General features: G+C 52.7%; 1 protein-coding gene and 1 long non-coding RNA gene across 2 annotated transcripts; one reads left to right on the top strand and one right to left on the bottom strand.

Moving 5' to 3' along the window:
• Positions 1 to 22: 22 nt before the first annotated feature.
• Positions 23 to 6,609, bottom strand: LOC134432833 (serine/threonine-protein kinase PAK 3-like). Its single transcript, XM_063181739.1, has 10 exons — positions 6,011 to 6,609; positions 5,511 to 5,548; positions 4,729 to 5,110; positions 4,144 to 4,449; positions 3,889 to 3,952; positions 3,010 to 3,058; positions 1,879 to 1,988; positions 1,003 to 1,120; positions 510 to 609; positions 23 to 258 (listed from the first exon to the last, which is right to left on the bottom strand). The coding sequence occupies exons 1-10, from the start codon at positions 6,285 to 6,287 to the stop codon at positions 23 to 25; spliced, it is 1,680 nt and encodes a 559-aa protein (XP_063037809.1). The 5' UTR covers positions 6,288 to 6,609.
• Positions 6,610 to 6,665: 56 nt separating this feature from the next.
• LOC134432837 (uncharacterized) lies at positions 6,666 to 9,234 on the top strand. The gene is made up of 3 exons (XR_010031402.1): positions 6,666 to 6,737; positions 8,820 to 8,918; positions 9,021 to 9,234. It is a non-coding gene; the product is annotated as an uncharacterized LOC134432837 (long non-coding RNA).
• The last annotated feature ends 5,484 nt before the right edge of the window (positions 9,235 to 14,718 follow it).

Below are 14,718 nucleotides of genomic sequence, written 5' to 3'. Positions count from 1 at the left end.
CCAGTGCAGGGTCCCCCTGTGCTCACAGGCCTCTGCAGCCACTGCAGAATTTGCCTCTTACCATGGCCGCCGATTCCTTGAAGTAAGGAGGTTCTCCTTCCACCATCTCGATGGTCACAATTCCAAAGGCCCAGATGTCCACCTTGGGGCCATAAGGAGATCTGGTCACAACTTCTGGGGCCATCCAGTGAGCAGTGCCCACCATGGAGCTGCACTGGTCCTGCTCAGGGCTGAGCTGAGCACAGAGGCCAAAATCAGCTGAGAACAGAAACAAACCCTGTCAAAGGCAGCTGGAATGAAGAAACCAAGCACAAAGAAGGGCCATAGGCAGAGCAAAGGCACTGCTGGCACCCTGCTCCTCTCCTGAGCTCTCTGCAGGGACAGCCGCTCTCAGCTGGCAGCAGGGGCCGGGCAGTGCCCCCAGCAGCCCTTGTGGGGCTCTGGCCCTCCCTGGGAAGCAGCCCCACACCCGCAGCCCGGGAGAGCTGTGCCTGGCCAGGAACACCCACCCAGCCTGACAGAGCCGTCCATGCCCAGGAGGATGTTGGAGCTCTTCAGATCCCTGTGGATCACCCGGTTGGAATGGAGGAAATCCAGGCCCTGCAGACACTGAGAGAGAACAAGAAACATGAGGGCAAAAACCAATGGCCAGAATATATCACACAAGAAAGGACAGTTCAGAATTCTGCCAGCAGCAGCTTTGCTGTGACTGGCCAGGAGTGCAGTGCACACAAGCTCCAGGCAAACGGTTCAAGGCAAAGCTGAGAACAGCAAATCAAATCCAAACCCGACAGAGAGTACCACAACAGCAGGAGACAGAACAAGAACAGAGTAGAAGTGCAGTGATGCTGGCAGGCCGTTCACTGCAGAGGCTCTTTCTTCTCCAGCTCACAAAAACAACACAGAAACAAAGCCCTGAGCACGGAGCCTCTCCTGTTCTCACGCCCGGTTTGGAAGGACCATCGTGTCCCAGCCATGGGAGTGACAAGCAGGATCCCTCACCTCCCGACTGACAGCTGCCATCTCTCCTTCAGCCATGCGTATCTGTCTGACAACATCCTGCAAAGTTCCTCCATCCATGTATTGCATCACCAGCCAGACATCTCCATCAACAAGGAAGCTGGAAGAGGAAAGCAATGGCATGGAAATTAAAGTGCAGAGCTCAATTCCCCCATGGAAAAGCCTGGAGTGGAGTTTTGTTTCCAGGTCAATTATCAATGAGGACAGAATCAGATGGAGAGACATTCCTGCCAGGCTGCACAGCCCATGGAATCTGCACAGTCTAAAGGAGAAGGAGACACCTGTGAGAAAGGAGAGGAATGAGATGGCAAGCAGGTGAAAAATGCAGTTTAGCAACAGCCCAGATCAATGTGGAACCACAACCCTTGGCCCCAGCTGGTTCAGCACCTGAACTCATCAGTTCCACCATTCCCTGCAGAACAAGGCAACACAACTGCCAGGGTTATCCAGGGGAGGAGGCTGTGCAGCACTTGGGACAAAAGCAGTCAGAAAACCTTTCAGAAAGTCCCTTCAGAAACAGGCAAGGCCAGTGAAAAATGGGTAAATGAGGCATTTTTGGAAAGAAGAACCTGGTCTTCCTGGCATCTGTAGCAATGGAAAAGGGCTGGGAAGAAGAAGCCAAGGGAAATAATTTCTGCTGTGGTTCATCAGCACTTGTTAGAAGACACAGCAAACGGGGAGGAACTTGAAGGAAAAACCAAAGCAAAGCAACCAAAGCACATGGAGGGAGTGAACTGCCAGGTTGTTGTTTTGGGAAGATGTGGCTGTGTCAGGCATTTTCAAAACAGGCTACAGACTCCAGATGCCAGGAAAGGTTAATGCAGGGCCTGGGCATGGGATAAGAGCTGAAGCACTCACCTGTCCAGAAATTTGACAATGTTGGGGTTCTTCTTGTCCTTCAGGAGCAGGATCTCATTCACAGCTCGTTCCCTGTTCTGCCCTCTGAGACTCATTTTCTTGATGGCCACCTGAAGGGACATTGCAGCCTTTAACTGCAGGAGTCTGTGCCAGGAGGCCACAGCAAACACGGAGCGAGTCTTTTTGGAGCAACGGAGCCAGGCTGGGCCCAACTGCCTTGGGATGGGACACCAGAGCTCAGCAAGGGCCATTCCCACGGCCCATTGCTCTGCCAGCTGGGGGCTGCTTACAGAACACATGGCCAGAGACATTTGGCCTTGCAAGCTCTGCAGAAATGGTCCCTCAGCTGTCAGCCTCAAAGCTCTAACAACATTCTCTGCACCTACAGTCCCCTCAAATGGCCTCAACACTCTCATTATTATTATTATTATTCAATCACATGTTGCAAGCAGGAGGTAATTCTGGTTCTGTAAAAACAGAGCAAAACAGCCAGGACCCCTTTAGCAATTCTATGGGATTTGGTCATGATTTCAGATCTAACTGCTCTGTTTGGGATTGCACAACAAAGCAAACACACACATCCATTGCTCAGGTGATGCCTGTCACAGGCTGTCACTGACACCAGACCCAAACACAACTGCAGGATTTAGGAGAGAGCTTTGCTTTGACATCCATCTTCTCATTTCTCTCCCTCTCCTTCTGTGAACAGCTGAAGTAGGACTAAAACCCCAAACTGAGCCCAAGTAGGATCTCTCCCTAATTAGGCCTTGAGGGTCCCTTTGAAGATAAAAGGCAGGATGGGAAAACTGCTAAATAATGTTCCTGTCTGAGGCTGGGATGAAGATAAACTGGACCTCAGTCTCCAGCAGCTGATGCATTCACACTTTTAGATATGAAGACCAAGCCAGGACGTCCTTCACTGACAGACATCGCTGCCCTCCTTCCATTCCTTTGGCACTTGAGAAGGACCAAGTCTGTCCCAGCTGTGCTCTGCAGGCTGACACTGCTCTGCCTTCAGAGGAGCAGCCTGGGCAGGAAAGCTCTTCTGGCCCCCAGAGCTGCAGCCACAGCTCCCAGCAGAGGGGAAAGCCCTGCAGAGCTGCCAGCCGTGCTGGGCGTGTTGGCACTGACCTCTCCTCCAGTGGCCCTGTCGAGTCCTTTGTAAACGGTTCCGAAAGCCCTGGAGACAAAAGAGCAGAGAAGAAAGAAGCAGCGCTTTAGGCCCTGGCAGTGAAAGCCAGCCCAGACAGGAGATCTCTGCTGCCTGCAGCATTCACAAACACCTGGGTGCATCGACCCTTCCAACAGCAGCACAGCAGCCACCAGCCCTCTGCCATGCAAGGTGTGCAAGAGGAAACGGAGACCCAACACGAAGGAATTGGGCTGGAGCAAATCCCAAATGTCCACCCTGAACTGCTTTAGCTCAAAACCTGAGGTGAGAAATGGGTGTCTAAAGAAGTGGAAAAGAATGCATTTCATCCTTTTTCATTTCCTGCCTAAGACCTGCAGGATCCACAAGGGCCCTGCCATCAGGCAGGTGATGCATTTTACCCCAGAGTGCATCAGCTCTATGTCTGTTACTGAATGTATGGGGTCTGCTACCTGTGCTAGAATAGAGCACTTATTAGTTCATCTCTGGTTTCTGTTTCTAAACCATTAGGTTGATAATCCTGACCAGTGGATATTTTTTGAAGCAAAATATTTGAAAGAAATATTCTTGAGAACTGTTTTCTGACAGTCACCAGATGGTGAGTTGCTCTTTAGGCAATCCAGTTCCAGGGACAGAAGATCTTCCAGGTCCTGCTCCTTGCTGCAGGCAGGACACTGCCAGCCTCAGGGGCCTTTGACGGCGCCTTCTGACCACAGTTATCAATTCTGATCAGGACTGAGAGACAGCAGGATGGTAGCCAAGTGTCTGAAGGTGCTTTGGGCTCTCCTGACCTCTCACTTGATCCTGCACCAGCACAACACCCAGCCCTGCCTGTGCAGAAGCAGCTGCCGTGCACTTACCCTTGGCCAATCTGCTCCACCTCCAGGTATTTCTGGCCAGGCTCCGCCTCGCTCACGGTGTTCCCTGAAAGAAAAAACGTGGAAGACGCTCCCTCCCAGAGTGAGAGCCCGCCTTGCAGCAGAGCCAGAACCAGCCCCACTCCCTGGGGCCGTGAGCCCCTTGGTGTCAGCTGGGGAAGGACAATTAATGGCTCTGTGACATTCAGCTGCAGAGCAACCCTGGGTGCAGCTGATGCCCAGACACACACACAGCACCTGCTCGGGCACCCAGGAACAGAGCAGACGTACTCAGCTGCATCAGGCACCACTCCCCTCTCCCCTCTGGCTGCAGGACTGTGCTGCTGTCAGAATGTTCAGCCCAGGATCCCACAGTAGAGGGAGCTTCATTGTCCTCTTCCCAAGCAGAGGGAGGTTCTCCAGCCTCTTCCCAAAATGCTGCAGCTTCTCCATCCTCTTCCCAAAATACTGCAGGTTCGCCATCATCTTTCCAAGCCAGGGGATGGTCACTGTCCACTTCCCATGCTGGGAGATGTTCACTCTCCTCTTCCCAAGACACAGGATGTCCTCCATCCTGTGGGAGGAGGATGGGCGATGGGAGATGTCCTCCATCCTCATCCCACTCCGGGAGATGTCCTCCATCCTCATCCCACACTGCACGTTGTCTGTTGTCCTTGTTCCACACTGGGAGATGTCCTCCATCCTTATTCCACACCAGGAGATGTCCTCCATCCTCATTCCTCTCCAGGAGATGTCCTCCATCCTCATCCCACTCCGGGAGATGTCCGTTGTCCTCATCCCACACTGGGAGATGTCCTCCATCCTCATTCCACACCGGGAGATGTCCTCCATCCTCATCCCACTCCGGGAGATGTCCTCCATCCTCATCCCACACTGCGAATTGTCCGTTGTCCTCCTCCCACTCCGTGGGAGCTTGGCCATTCTGGTCCCACTCCAGGGCACATCCACCGTACTCGTCCCACACCGGGAGATGTCCCCTGTCCTTGTCCCACACCGCGGGAGCCTCGCCGTTGCATTCCCACACCGCGGGATGTTCGCCCTCGTCTCCCAGAGCAGTGGGAAGTTCACTGTCATCTCCCGGCACTGAGGGAAGTTCACCATCGTACCCCAGAGCAGCGGGAAGCTCACTGCTGTCTTCCTCCTCTTTGGCCTCCTCTTTGGAAGCAGAGGGAGCCCCAGGAGGTGCTGGTGCTGCTTTTGTGCCCTGTGGACAGACGGCAGCGTGAGGGACAGGAAGTTCTGTCTCAGTTATCACCTTATTTATCCTCAGCTGCACATCCAGCTGCACTAAGCAGAAAATGGGTTTGGAGCTGTTCCAACTAACAATGGGCTAAAGTTGACATTGCCCCTTATTGTTGGGAATTCGATATTCCACCATGGCTAAAGCCAGCAAGCAATCCTCTGCCTGCAAAACCAGACCTGCAGCTCTTCAAAAGCTCTTCAGCAGAAAAGGAGAAAACTGATGGGAATTCCTTTGCTGCTGCTGCTGCAAAGACACTGACAGGAACTTTCCTTCAGCCTCCCAGGCTGGCACTCGGCTGCCACAGGCTGAGCTCACACCTTGCTGCACAATTCCAAACACCAAAGGTTCCTTTCCCACTCACCGAAGGAGGAGCTGTTCGGAATGTAGACATGAGGTGCCCTGCAATGGGAGAGGGAACATGAACCAGATGCTGTTAGGAGAAAAACTGCCTGTGGTGGGAAATGCCACGGAGCAAGGCAACCCCGAGAGAGCATTTTGCTTTCACAGCATCCCTCCAGGAGCCACAGTCCCTTCCCACAGCAAGCAAGAGAGCAGCACAAAATACTGGGCTGGGTCAGTTCTTGGCTGGAGCAGCAAAGGGAGGGAGTTCCAGGCTCTGCTGGCACAGACTCCCTGCTTGAGGGGACAGAACCCCCCAGGGCTCATTGCAGATGCTGTGCACGCCCTGCTGGCTGCAGACACCCCCTTTTTCAGCTGCAGCTGCTGGCAGGAGCTCTCCCAAAGCAATGGTGTCTTCATGGCAATTTGGTTCCAAAGTCAACGCAGCTCCAGAGGAAGAACAGAAAGCACACAGCAAGCCCAAAGCCACAGATGCTGCACCGAGGGAAAACCTCTACTTACGTGCCAAGTGGGTTAAAAAATACCCCGAATAAGCCACAGAGTACAGAGTGCAAACTGCAGCAGCCACGTGCTGGAGCATTTTGGCTGCGCTGCACACGTCTGCAGCCTGTAGCCCTGCAAGCACAGAAGGACACCCGTCAGGGCTGGCCTGGCTGCTGAGAATGCCTCGGGCAGGAGGATCCTCCAGCAACGAGCCCAGAGCCACTCTGGGCACTGAGGCCTCCGTGTCCCACAGCAACGGGAACACCACGGGGACGTGGCGCTGTTCCTGTGACATCCCAGCAGCAGCTCACGCAGAAACCGCCTGGAAGGTTCTCCTGTGTCACAAAGGAGCACAAAGGACCCTCCCAGGGCACAGCCTATGGCCCAAAGGGTGCAAGAGGAACTCGGAAAATGCAGCAAACAAGAAGACCCCATAACTCACCCTGAACACTGAGGAGGAACAAGGACGCACCAAACCAAAGGAAACGTGACCTTTAGTCACTGATACTTCTGACTAAAAGTATCAAACCTTGTTCCATCTGGGATCTTTGTTCTGGTTCTAAATGCAAGCAAGGTTCTCCACTCTAAATACACAGAAGGCAGGAACTGGGGAGGAGGTGGGGTTAGGAAGGAGGAGGAGGAGGAGGGAGAGAGGAAAAGGAGGAGCAGGAACAGGAGGAGCAGGAACAGGAGGTTCCAGTGCCCCCTGTGGCCGCGGAACCATCACCCCTTCCTCGTCCTGCAGGTGAGCGGGGAGGGGAAGCTCGTCCCAAATCCATCGGGTGGTCCCTGAGAGGGTTTTTTATTGCTGTGTGTGTGGAGCTCACAGATTGTGGAATTGACCCCAACTATCATCTGGTGTCCCTGGGAGGTTTTTTTCTCTGTGTGTGTAGGTTTGGATCTTGCAGGAGCCCAAAGCTGAGCCCCTTGGGGGATCTTTGGGGGCCCACGTGGCCATTGCCCAGGGGAGGACATTGGTCCTGGGGACCCCCGGGAGAGCAGAGGAGGGGAACCCCTGGGATCCCCAGATTGGGGAGAGCAGAGAGGGGAGATCCCAGAGCTGGGGGACCCCAGCAGACTGGAAAGGGAGGGCCTGGAGAGGAGGGATCCCTGGGATCCCTGGAATCTCAAAGTAGAGCATCAGGGCAGAAGGGCCCCATGGACCCCCAAAAGCCCCTGGATCATCCCTAAGCAGGACACTGGAGAAGGGGGAACCCCTGGAACCATTGGGCTGAGTCTTGATATTGTGGAAATTTTCATGGGCACAAGACTCCTGCTGAGTTCCAGAGATGGACCGGGCCAGGAGGAGCCTCTACTCCAAGGCACTTCCACCTTTCCCCCAAATCAGTGTTTGTCATTCTCAAGCTGTGGATAGATGGAGGAGGAGGAAAAGCCCCAGAGATCCCTCAGGAGGAGGGGCTGCAAACCCAGCCCAGGGAGGTGTGAGGAGGAAAGAGCCGCCCTGAGCCAAGAAGGTGGCCAGAGATGCAGCCAGAGCTGAGAGCTGGTGGAGAAGCCTCATGGTAGGGAGAAGCCCCACAAGTGCTTGGAATCTGGGAAGGTTTTCAGCTACAGCTCCACCCTGATGGAACACCTGAGCATCCACACTGGGGAGAGGCTCTGTGAGTTTGGGGAATGTGGGAAGAGCTTCAGTGGGACCTCCGACCTCAGCAAGCACCACAAGATCCACACTGGGGAAGGGCCCTAGGAGTGCTTGGAATGTCAGAAGAGCTTCAGGTGGGATTCAGAGATTGTCACTCACCAGCACTTCCACACCAGGGAGAGGCCCTGCGAGTGTCCCGAGTGTGGGAAGAGCTTCGTGCGCTGCTCCAGCTCCATCCCCCATGGGAGGATCGTGGCTGGATGATCCCCAGGGACCCTCGTTGGGCAGAGCCCTGGTGACCCCTGTTCTGGCTGATCCGTGTTGGGCAGGGGGAAGGTGTTGGAGAGATTTCTTTCCCTTCTCCTTGTCCTGCCGTGATTTGGTAATAAATTCCCTCCGTGTGCCCAGGCCGGGTCTGTTGTGCCCGTGCAGGATTTGCTGAGGGATCTCTCCCAGTCCTTGTCCTCACGCAGGAACCCTCGGTTCCATTTTCTGTCCCTGTGCGGCGGCGGGGGCAGGGACAGAGCGGCTCTGGGGGTGCCTGGCATCGGGCCAGCGTCACCGCTCGCCACGGGCAGCCCTGAGATGCCGCGCACCTGGGCACGCATTGCTGGGCTCACCTGAGCTCCCACCTGCCCAGCGCCCCAAGGTTCCCCCCCCACCTCCCCAAAAACCCCCAGTCCGGGGCTGCAGCGTCCCGGGAACCCCTCAGCCAATCAAAACACAGCCAAAACGCGCCGCAGCCAATGAGAGCGGGTTGAAGAATCATCAGTTGTGTGGCGGAGTCTCTGAGATCGGGACCCCAAAAGTGGCGGCAGCCAATGAGAGCGCGCGGCGCTGCCGAGCCCGCCCTGCTCCGGACTGGCGCTCCCAGCGCAGCGCGGCTGCTTTGGGGCTGCTGCTCCCTGCCCGGCCCCGGCCATGGGGCGAGGGGCGGCAGCTGGGGCCCTGCTGGTGGCACTGGTGGTGCTGGGAGCCCCCCCCGGCTGCGGGCGCGGAGCTCTCGCGTGAGCGGGGGGCGGGAGGCGCTGGGACGGGAGGGAGAAGCGGGAAAAGGGGGCGAAGGGGGGAGCCCGGAATGGAGGGGGAGGAGGAGGGGACCCCCCAAAGGGAGAGCGGGATGGGCTGAGGGGTGGGGGGAGGTGAGTTAGGGGTGGGAGACAGTGGGAAAGTGGTGAAAAGGGGAGGGTGGAACCCCAAAACCGAGCCCATGGGACCCCGCAGAGTTGCCGCCGGAGCTGCCCGCAGCAAGATGCTGACAGGGATTAGGAACTCCGTGTTGGCTTCGTCTTCCTGGCGCTCGGCTTCCACCTGTGCAAGAAGGTGAGGGGGGGTCCCGAGGGTCATGTCCTCCCATCCCCCTGGGTGTGTGCGCTCCCCCCGGGGCCCCCCAGCCCGGTGTCATCCCCTTTTCTTTGCCCACAGAGCTCCTGAGCCGCCGGCGGCCGCAGCCCCTCCCCGTGGGCTCCATCCCAGCCGGGACCCCCGCTCCGTCCCTGCTCTGCTGATTATAGGGGTGGGTTTGTGTCCCCCCCCAACTCCGCTTTGACTCACAAGAGAACTTGCTAACACTTTATATGAAGTTCAGAGTTATATACTAGCACAGTACAGAATATGGAAAATATGAAAGTTAAAACTTAAGGCATCATTCTTATGGTCTTGATCACCACATGGCCATGGTTGTATTGTGGTCATGTCTTGGTCACAATCATCTCATGTTCATGGTCATCTCATGGTCATGGTTCTGTCATGGTCACATTCACGGTCATCTGACTGTAATGGTCATCTTATGATCATGGCTGTGTCATGGGCATGGTCATCTCATGGCCATCTCAGGGTGATGGTCATTTCCTGGTGACCACTTCCTGATGACCATCATCTTATTTTCGTGGATATCTCACTATAATGGTCATCTCACAGTCATGTCATGATCATGATCACACATAGCCATGGTGTGTTGTGATCATCTCTTGGTGGTCACAATCATCACATGCTCATGGTCATCTCATTGTAATGGTCATCACATGGTCATGGTTGTGTCATGGTCACGGTCATGATCATTGCATTGTCATAGTCATTTTATGATCATCTCATGTTCAACTCATTTGCCACAATCTTGTCATGATCATCTCTGGGCTATGGTTGGGTCATGGATGTGGTTATCTAATGATCACAGTCATGGCCATCACATGGTCACAGTCATTTGCTGACAGTCATCACGCATCCTCTCAGTCATCTCATTGTTATGCTCATCTCATGGTCACAATCACATCATGGTCAGCCCATGGCCATCTCATGGTCACAGAATTCACAGAATCACAAGGTTGGAAGAGACCTTAAAGATCACTGAGTCCAACCCATGCCCCAACACCTCAACTAAACCATGGCACTGAGTGCCATATCCAGTCTTTTCTTGAACACATCCAGGAATGGTGACTCCACCACCTCCCCAGGCAGGCCATTCCTGAACTTTATCACCCTTTCTGTAAGAAACCTTTTCCTAATATCCAACCTATATTTCCCTTGACGCAGCTTGAGACTGTGTCCTCTGATTCTGTCAGTGCTGACTGGAGAAAGAGACCAACCCCACCTGACTACAATCACCTTATTCAGGGAGCTGTAGAGAGTGATAAGGTCATCCCTGAGTCTCCTGTTCTCCAGGCTAAACAACCCCAGCTCCATCAGTTGTTCCTCACAGGGCTTGTGTTCCAAGCCTCTCACCAGCCTCGTTGCCTCCTCTGGACGCACTCAAGTGTCTCAATGTCCTTCCTAAACTGAGGGGTCCAGAACTGGACACAGCACTCAAGGTGTTGCCTCACCAGTGCTGAGTACAGGGGAAGGATGGCCTCCCTAGTTCTGCTGGCCACACCATTCCTGATACAGGCCAGGAGCCCTTGGCCTTCTTGGCCACCAGGGCACTCTGCTGGCTCATGTTCAGCTGGCTGTTGACCAGCACCCCCAGGTCCCTTTGTGCCTGGGCACTGTCCAGCCACACCATCCCCAGCCTATAGCACTGCAGAGGGTTATTGTGGCCAAAATGCAGGACTGGGCACTTGGATTTATTAAACTTCATCCTGTTAGACTCTGCCCATCTATTCAACTGTTTCAAGTCTGTCTGCAGAGCCCTCCCACCTTCCAACAGATGGACACACACTCCCAGTTTAGTGTCATCTGCAAACTTACTAATGAAAGACTCAATCCCTTCATCCATGTCATCAATAACGATATTAAACAGAACTGGTCCCAGCACAGACCCCTGAGGTACACCACTGGTGACTGGCTGCCAGCTGGATGCAGCACTGTTCACCACCACTCTCTGGGCCCAGCCATCCAGCCAATTCCTAACCCAGAACAGAGTGCTCCTGTCCCAGCCATGGGCTGCAGCTTTTCCAGGAGTGTGCTGTGGGAGACAGTGTCAAAGGCCTTGCTGAAGTCCAGGTACACAACATCCACAGCCACCAGGAGGGCCACCTGGTCATAAAAAGAGATCAGGTTGGTCAAACATGACCTACCCCTCCTAAACCCCTGCTGGCTGGGTCTGATACCCTGGCCATCCTGTGAGTTCTGTGTGATGACACTCAGTATGAACTATTCCATAACCTTACCTGGTACTGAGGTCAGACTGACTGGCCTAAAATTACCAGGATCCTCCATCCCACCCTTTTTGTGAATGGGTGTCACATTGGCCAGCTTCCAGTCATCTGGAACCTCACCAGTGAGCCAGGACTGCTGGTAAATGATAGAGAACAGCTTCACAAGCTCATCTGCCAGCTCCCTCATCACCCTGGGATGGATCCCATCTGGTCCCATGGATTTATGAATATCCAAGTGGCTCAGCAGTTCTCTGACTGCCTCCTCTTGGATAATGGGGGATACACTCTGCTCCCTGACACCACTGAGCAGCCCAAGAGCACAGTTGTCCTTGAAGGCAAGTCTTTTCACTAAAAACTGAGACAAAGAAAGTGTGTTAGGCACCTCTTCCTTCTCTTCATTTGCAGTTATTAAGTTCTCTCCCTCATCCAGTAAAGAACAAAGGTTGGTCTTACTCTTCCTTTCACCATTAATATATATATATATATATATATATATATATATATATATATATATATATAAACAGTTTTTGTTATCCTTTACAAAAGTCGCAATTTTAATTTCAAACTGAGCTTTAGCCTCCCTATTTTTTTTCCTGCATGCTCTAGCAGCCCCCTTAAATATTTCCTGAGAGACCTGACTCTCCTTCCAAAGATAATACATCCTTTTTTTATTCCTGAGTTCCTCCAAAACCTCCTTGCCTATCCAGGCTGGACGTTGCCTCCTCTACTCATCTTTTGGCACACAGGGACAGTCTGTTCCTGTGCCCTCAAGATCTCCATTTTGAAGCATGCCTACCCTTCCTGAACTCCTTTGTTTATAAGGACTGCTTCCCAAGGAACTCTCTCAATAAGTCTCCTGAATAGGCCAAAGTCTGCCCCCCCAAAGTCCAGTGTAAAAGTCTTATTAATGCTCCTCTTGACTTCACCAAATATTGAGAATTTTATCATTCCATGATCACTATGCCCCAAGTGGCCTCCAACTACCACATCTCCCACCAACTCATCTTTATTTGCAAATAGATCACGATGATCTTACGAGCATGGTCATCTCTTGGTCATCTCTTGGTCACAGTCATCACATGCGCACAGTAATCTCACATTCATGGTCATCTCATTAGAATGGTCATCTCATAACCATGGCCATGTCATAGTCATAGTCAAAAGTCATTGTATGGTCACGGTCATCTCATGATCATCTCGTGGTCAGCTCATGGCGACAGTCATATCATGGTCATCTCATGGCTGTGGTTGTGTCATGGTCATGATAATCTCAAGGTCACAGCCATTTCCTGATCAGCATCATCTCATGGTCATGGTTTTCTCATGGTCATCTCACACTCACCTCATGGTCACTATTGTTTCACAGCCAAGGTCATGTCATGGTGATGTCATGGCCATGGTTCTGTTTTGGTCATCTCATATTCATAGTCCTGCCATGGTTATCTCATGGTCATGGCCACCACATGGCCAGGGTCATCACATGGTCACATCATGGTCACCTCACAGTCATGGTCATCTCACTGTCATCTCAGAATCACCTCATGGTCACAGTGGTCTCATGGCCATGGTTGTGTTGTGGTCATATCATTGTCATCTCTTGGTCACAATCATCTCATGGTCATGGTTGTCTCATTGTCATATGTTGTCTCATGGCCATGGTTGTGTTGTGGTCATATCATTGTCATCTCTTGGTCACAATCATCTCATGGTCATGGTTGTCTCATTGTTATATGTTGTCTCATGGCCATGGTTATCTCTTGCTCATCTCGTGGTCTTTATGACCCCATGGCCATGGTCAAATCATGGTCATCTCATGACCTTGATCACTTCATAGCTGTGTCATGGTCATGAAATGCTCACGGTCATTAAATGATCATGGTCATCTCATGGTCGACTCATGGTCATAGCCATGTCATGGTCATGGTCATTTCCTCAGCACCATCATCTCATGTTCATGGTCATCCCCTGATCACCTCAAGGTCATGGTCCTCTCATGGTCATGATCTCATGCTCATGGCTATGTCATGGTCATCCGACGGTCACAGTCCTCTCACGGTCATGATCATATCATGGACATGGTCACAGTCATGGTCCTCACATGGTCATGGTCATACGAAGATCATCTCATGGTCAACTCATGGCCACAATCATCATGGTCATGTCATGATCACAATCATGGTCATGGTCATTTCATGGTCATGCACAGCAATGGGGAACAAGGACACATGGACCTCCTTGCTTGTTCCAAAGAAGTTCCTTTATTGTAACCAACTGAGGTTTTTTATACTTAAAACTTGCTCCAAACTTAACCAAAATAAGCACGCGTTTTTCTGCCTGCCATTGCAGTGTTGTTATTGATGTGTCCCTTTACCCAATCAGCTCTCTGATCATGTGGTGTCCACGCATCTCCTCAGCCAATCCCTGCCTCACACATGAGGCAACCACCAACCACCAACTCTCTGGCCATCGACCCACAGCTGAACCTCCCCAGAATGCCTTTTGGTGAACAGAAGTGAACAGGATTGAACAAAGGTGGGAAAGGTCCTTATTCTGTAAGGCTTATTCCCCACAGTTATGGTCATCACCATCACCTTATGGTCATGATCATCTCATGGTCATCTCACAGTCACCTCATGGTCACAACTGTCTCACAGCCATGGCTGCGTCATGATCATTTCATGGTCGTGATCACCACATGGCCATTGTGTGAGACGATTGTGGTCATCTCATGGTCACCTTTTGGTCAAGATCGTGTCATAGTCATAGTGATGGTCATCTCAAAGCCTTCATAATTTCATGGCCATGGTGGTGTCATGGTCATCTCATGGTCATCCCATTGTCATAATCATCTTATGGTCATCTTACGGTCATGGCCATCTCATAGTGATGGTCATGGTCATTTCCTGATCACCATCATCTCATGCTCAGGGTTATGTCACTGTAATGGTCATCTCATGATCATGTCATTGTCACTTCATGGTAATCTCATGGCCACCATCACGTCAGGGTCACCTCAAGGCCACAGTTGTGCCATGGCCAAGCCACAGTCATCTCTTGGTCCAAATCATTTCATGGTCAGGGTTGTGATTGTGTTATGGTCATGGTCACAGTCACGGTCATCCCAAGGTCATGGTCATCTCAGGGTTGTGTCACTCATGGTCATTCTCACGGCCATCTCATGCTCGTGTCATGGCCGTGGTCATGGCCAGGGAATCTCTCTGAGATCCTGAGCCCTGATTTTGGGACACTCAAGGACCTCTGGGGACAACAAGGCCTGGCCTGACCCCTCCCCCCATCTGACTGTCCCTCCAGGAGCCCAATGTGGCCAAACCCTCCTGGGGACACCTCAGACATGGGACACAGAGCGGGAAATTAATCCTGGGTGATGGAGCTGGTGTGGCTGCTCCTAGTGTTGCAGTCCAGCTCCTGATCTCCCCATCCTGCTCCTGGTGTTCCCATCCTGCTCCTGGTGTTCCCATCCTGCTCCTGGTGTCCCCATCCCTGCTTCAGTGACCCCATTCCCATTCTTG

This window comes from Melospiza melodia (genome assembly GCF_035770615.1).
Source record: "Melospiza melodia melodia isolate bMelMel2 chromosome 7 unlocalized genomic scaffold, bMelMel2.pri SUPER_7_unloc_1, whole genome shotgun sequence".
Lineage (NCBI taxonomy): Eukaryota > Metazoa > Chordata > Aves > Passeriformes > Passerellidae > Melospiza > Melospiza melodia.
The sequence above is the reverse complement of the archived record's forward strand: the minus strand, read 5'-3'. Positions and strand labels throughout refer to the sequence as shown.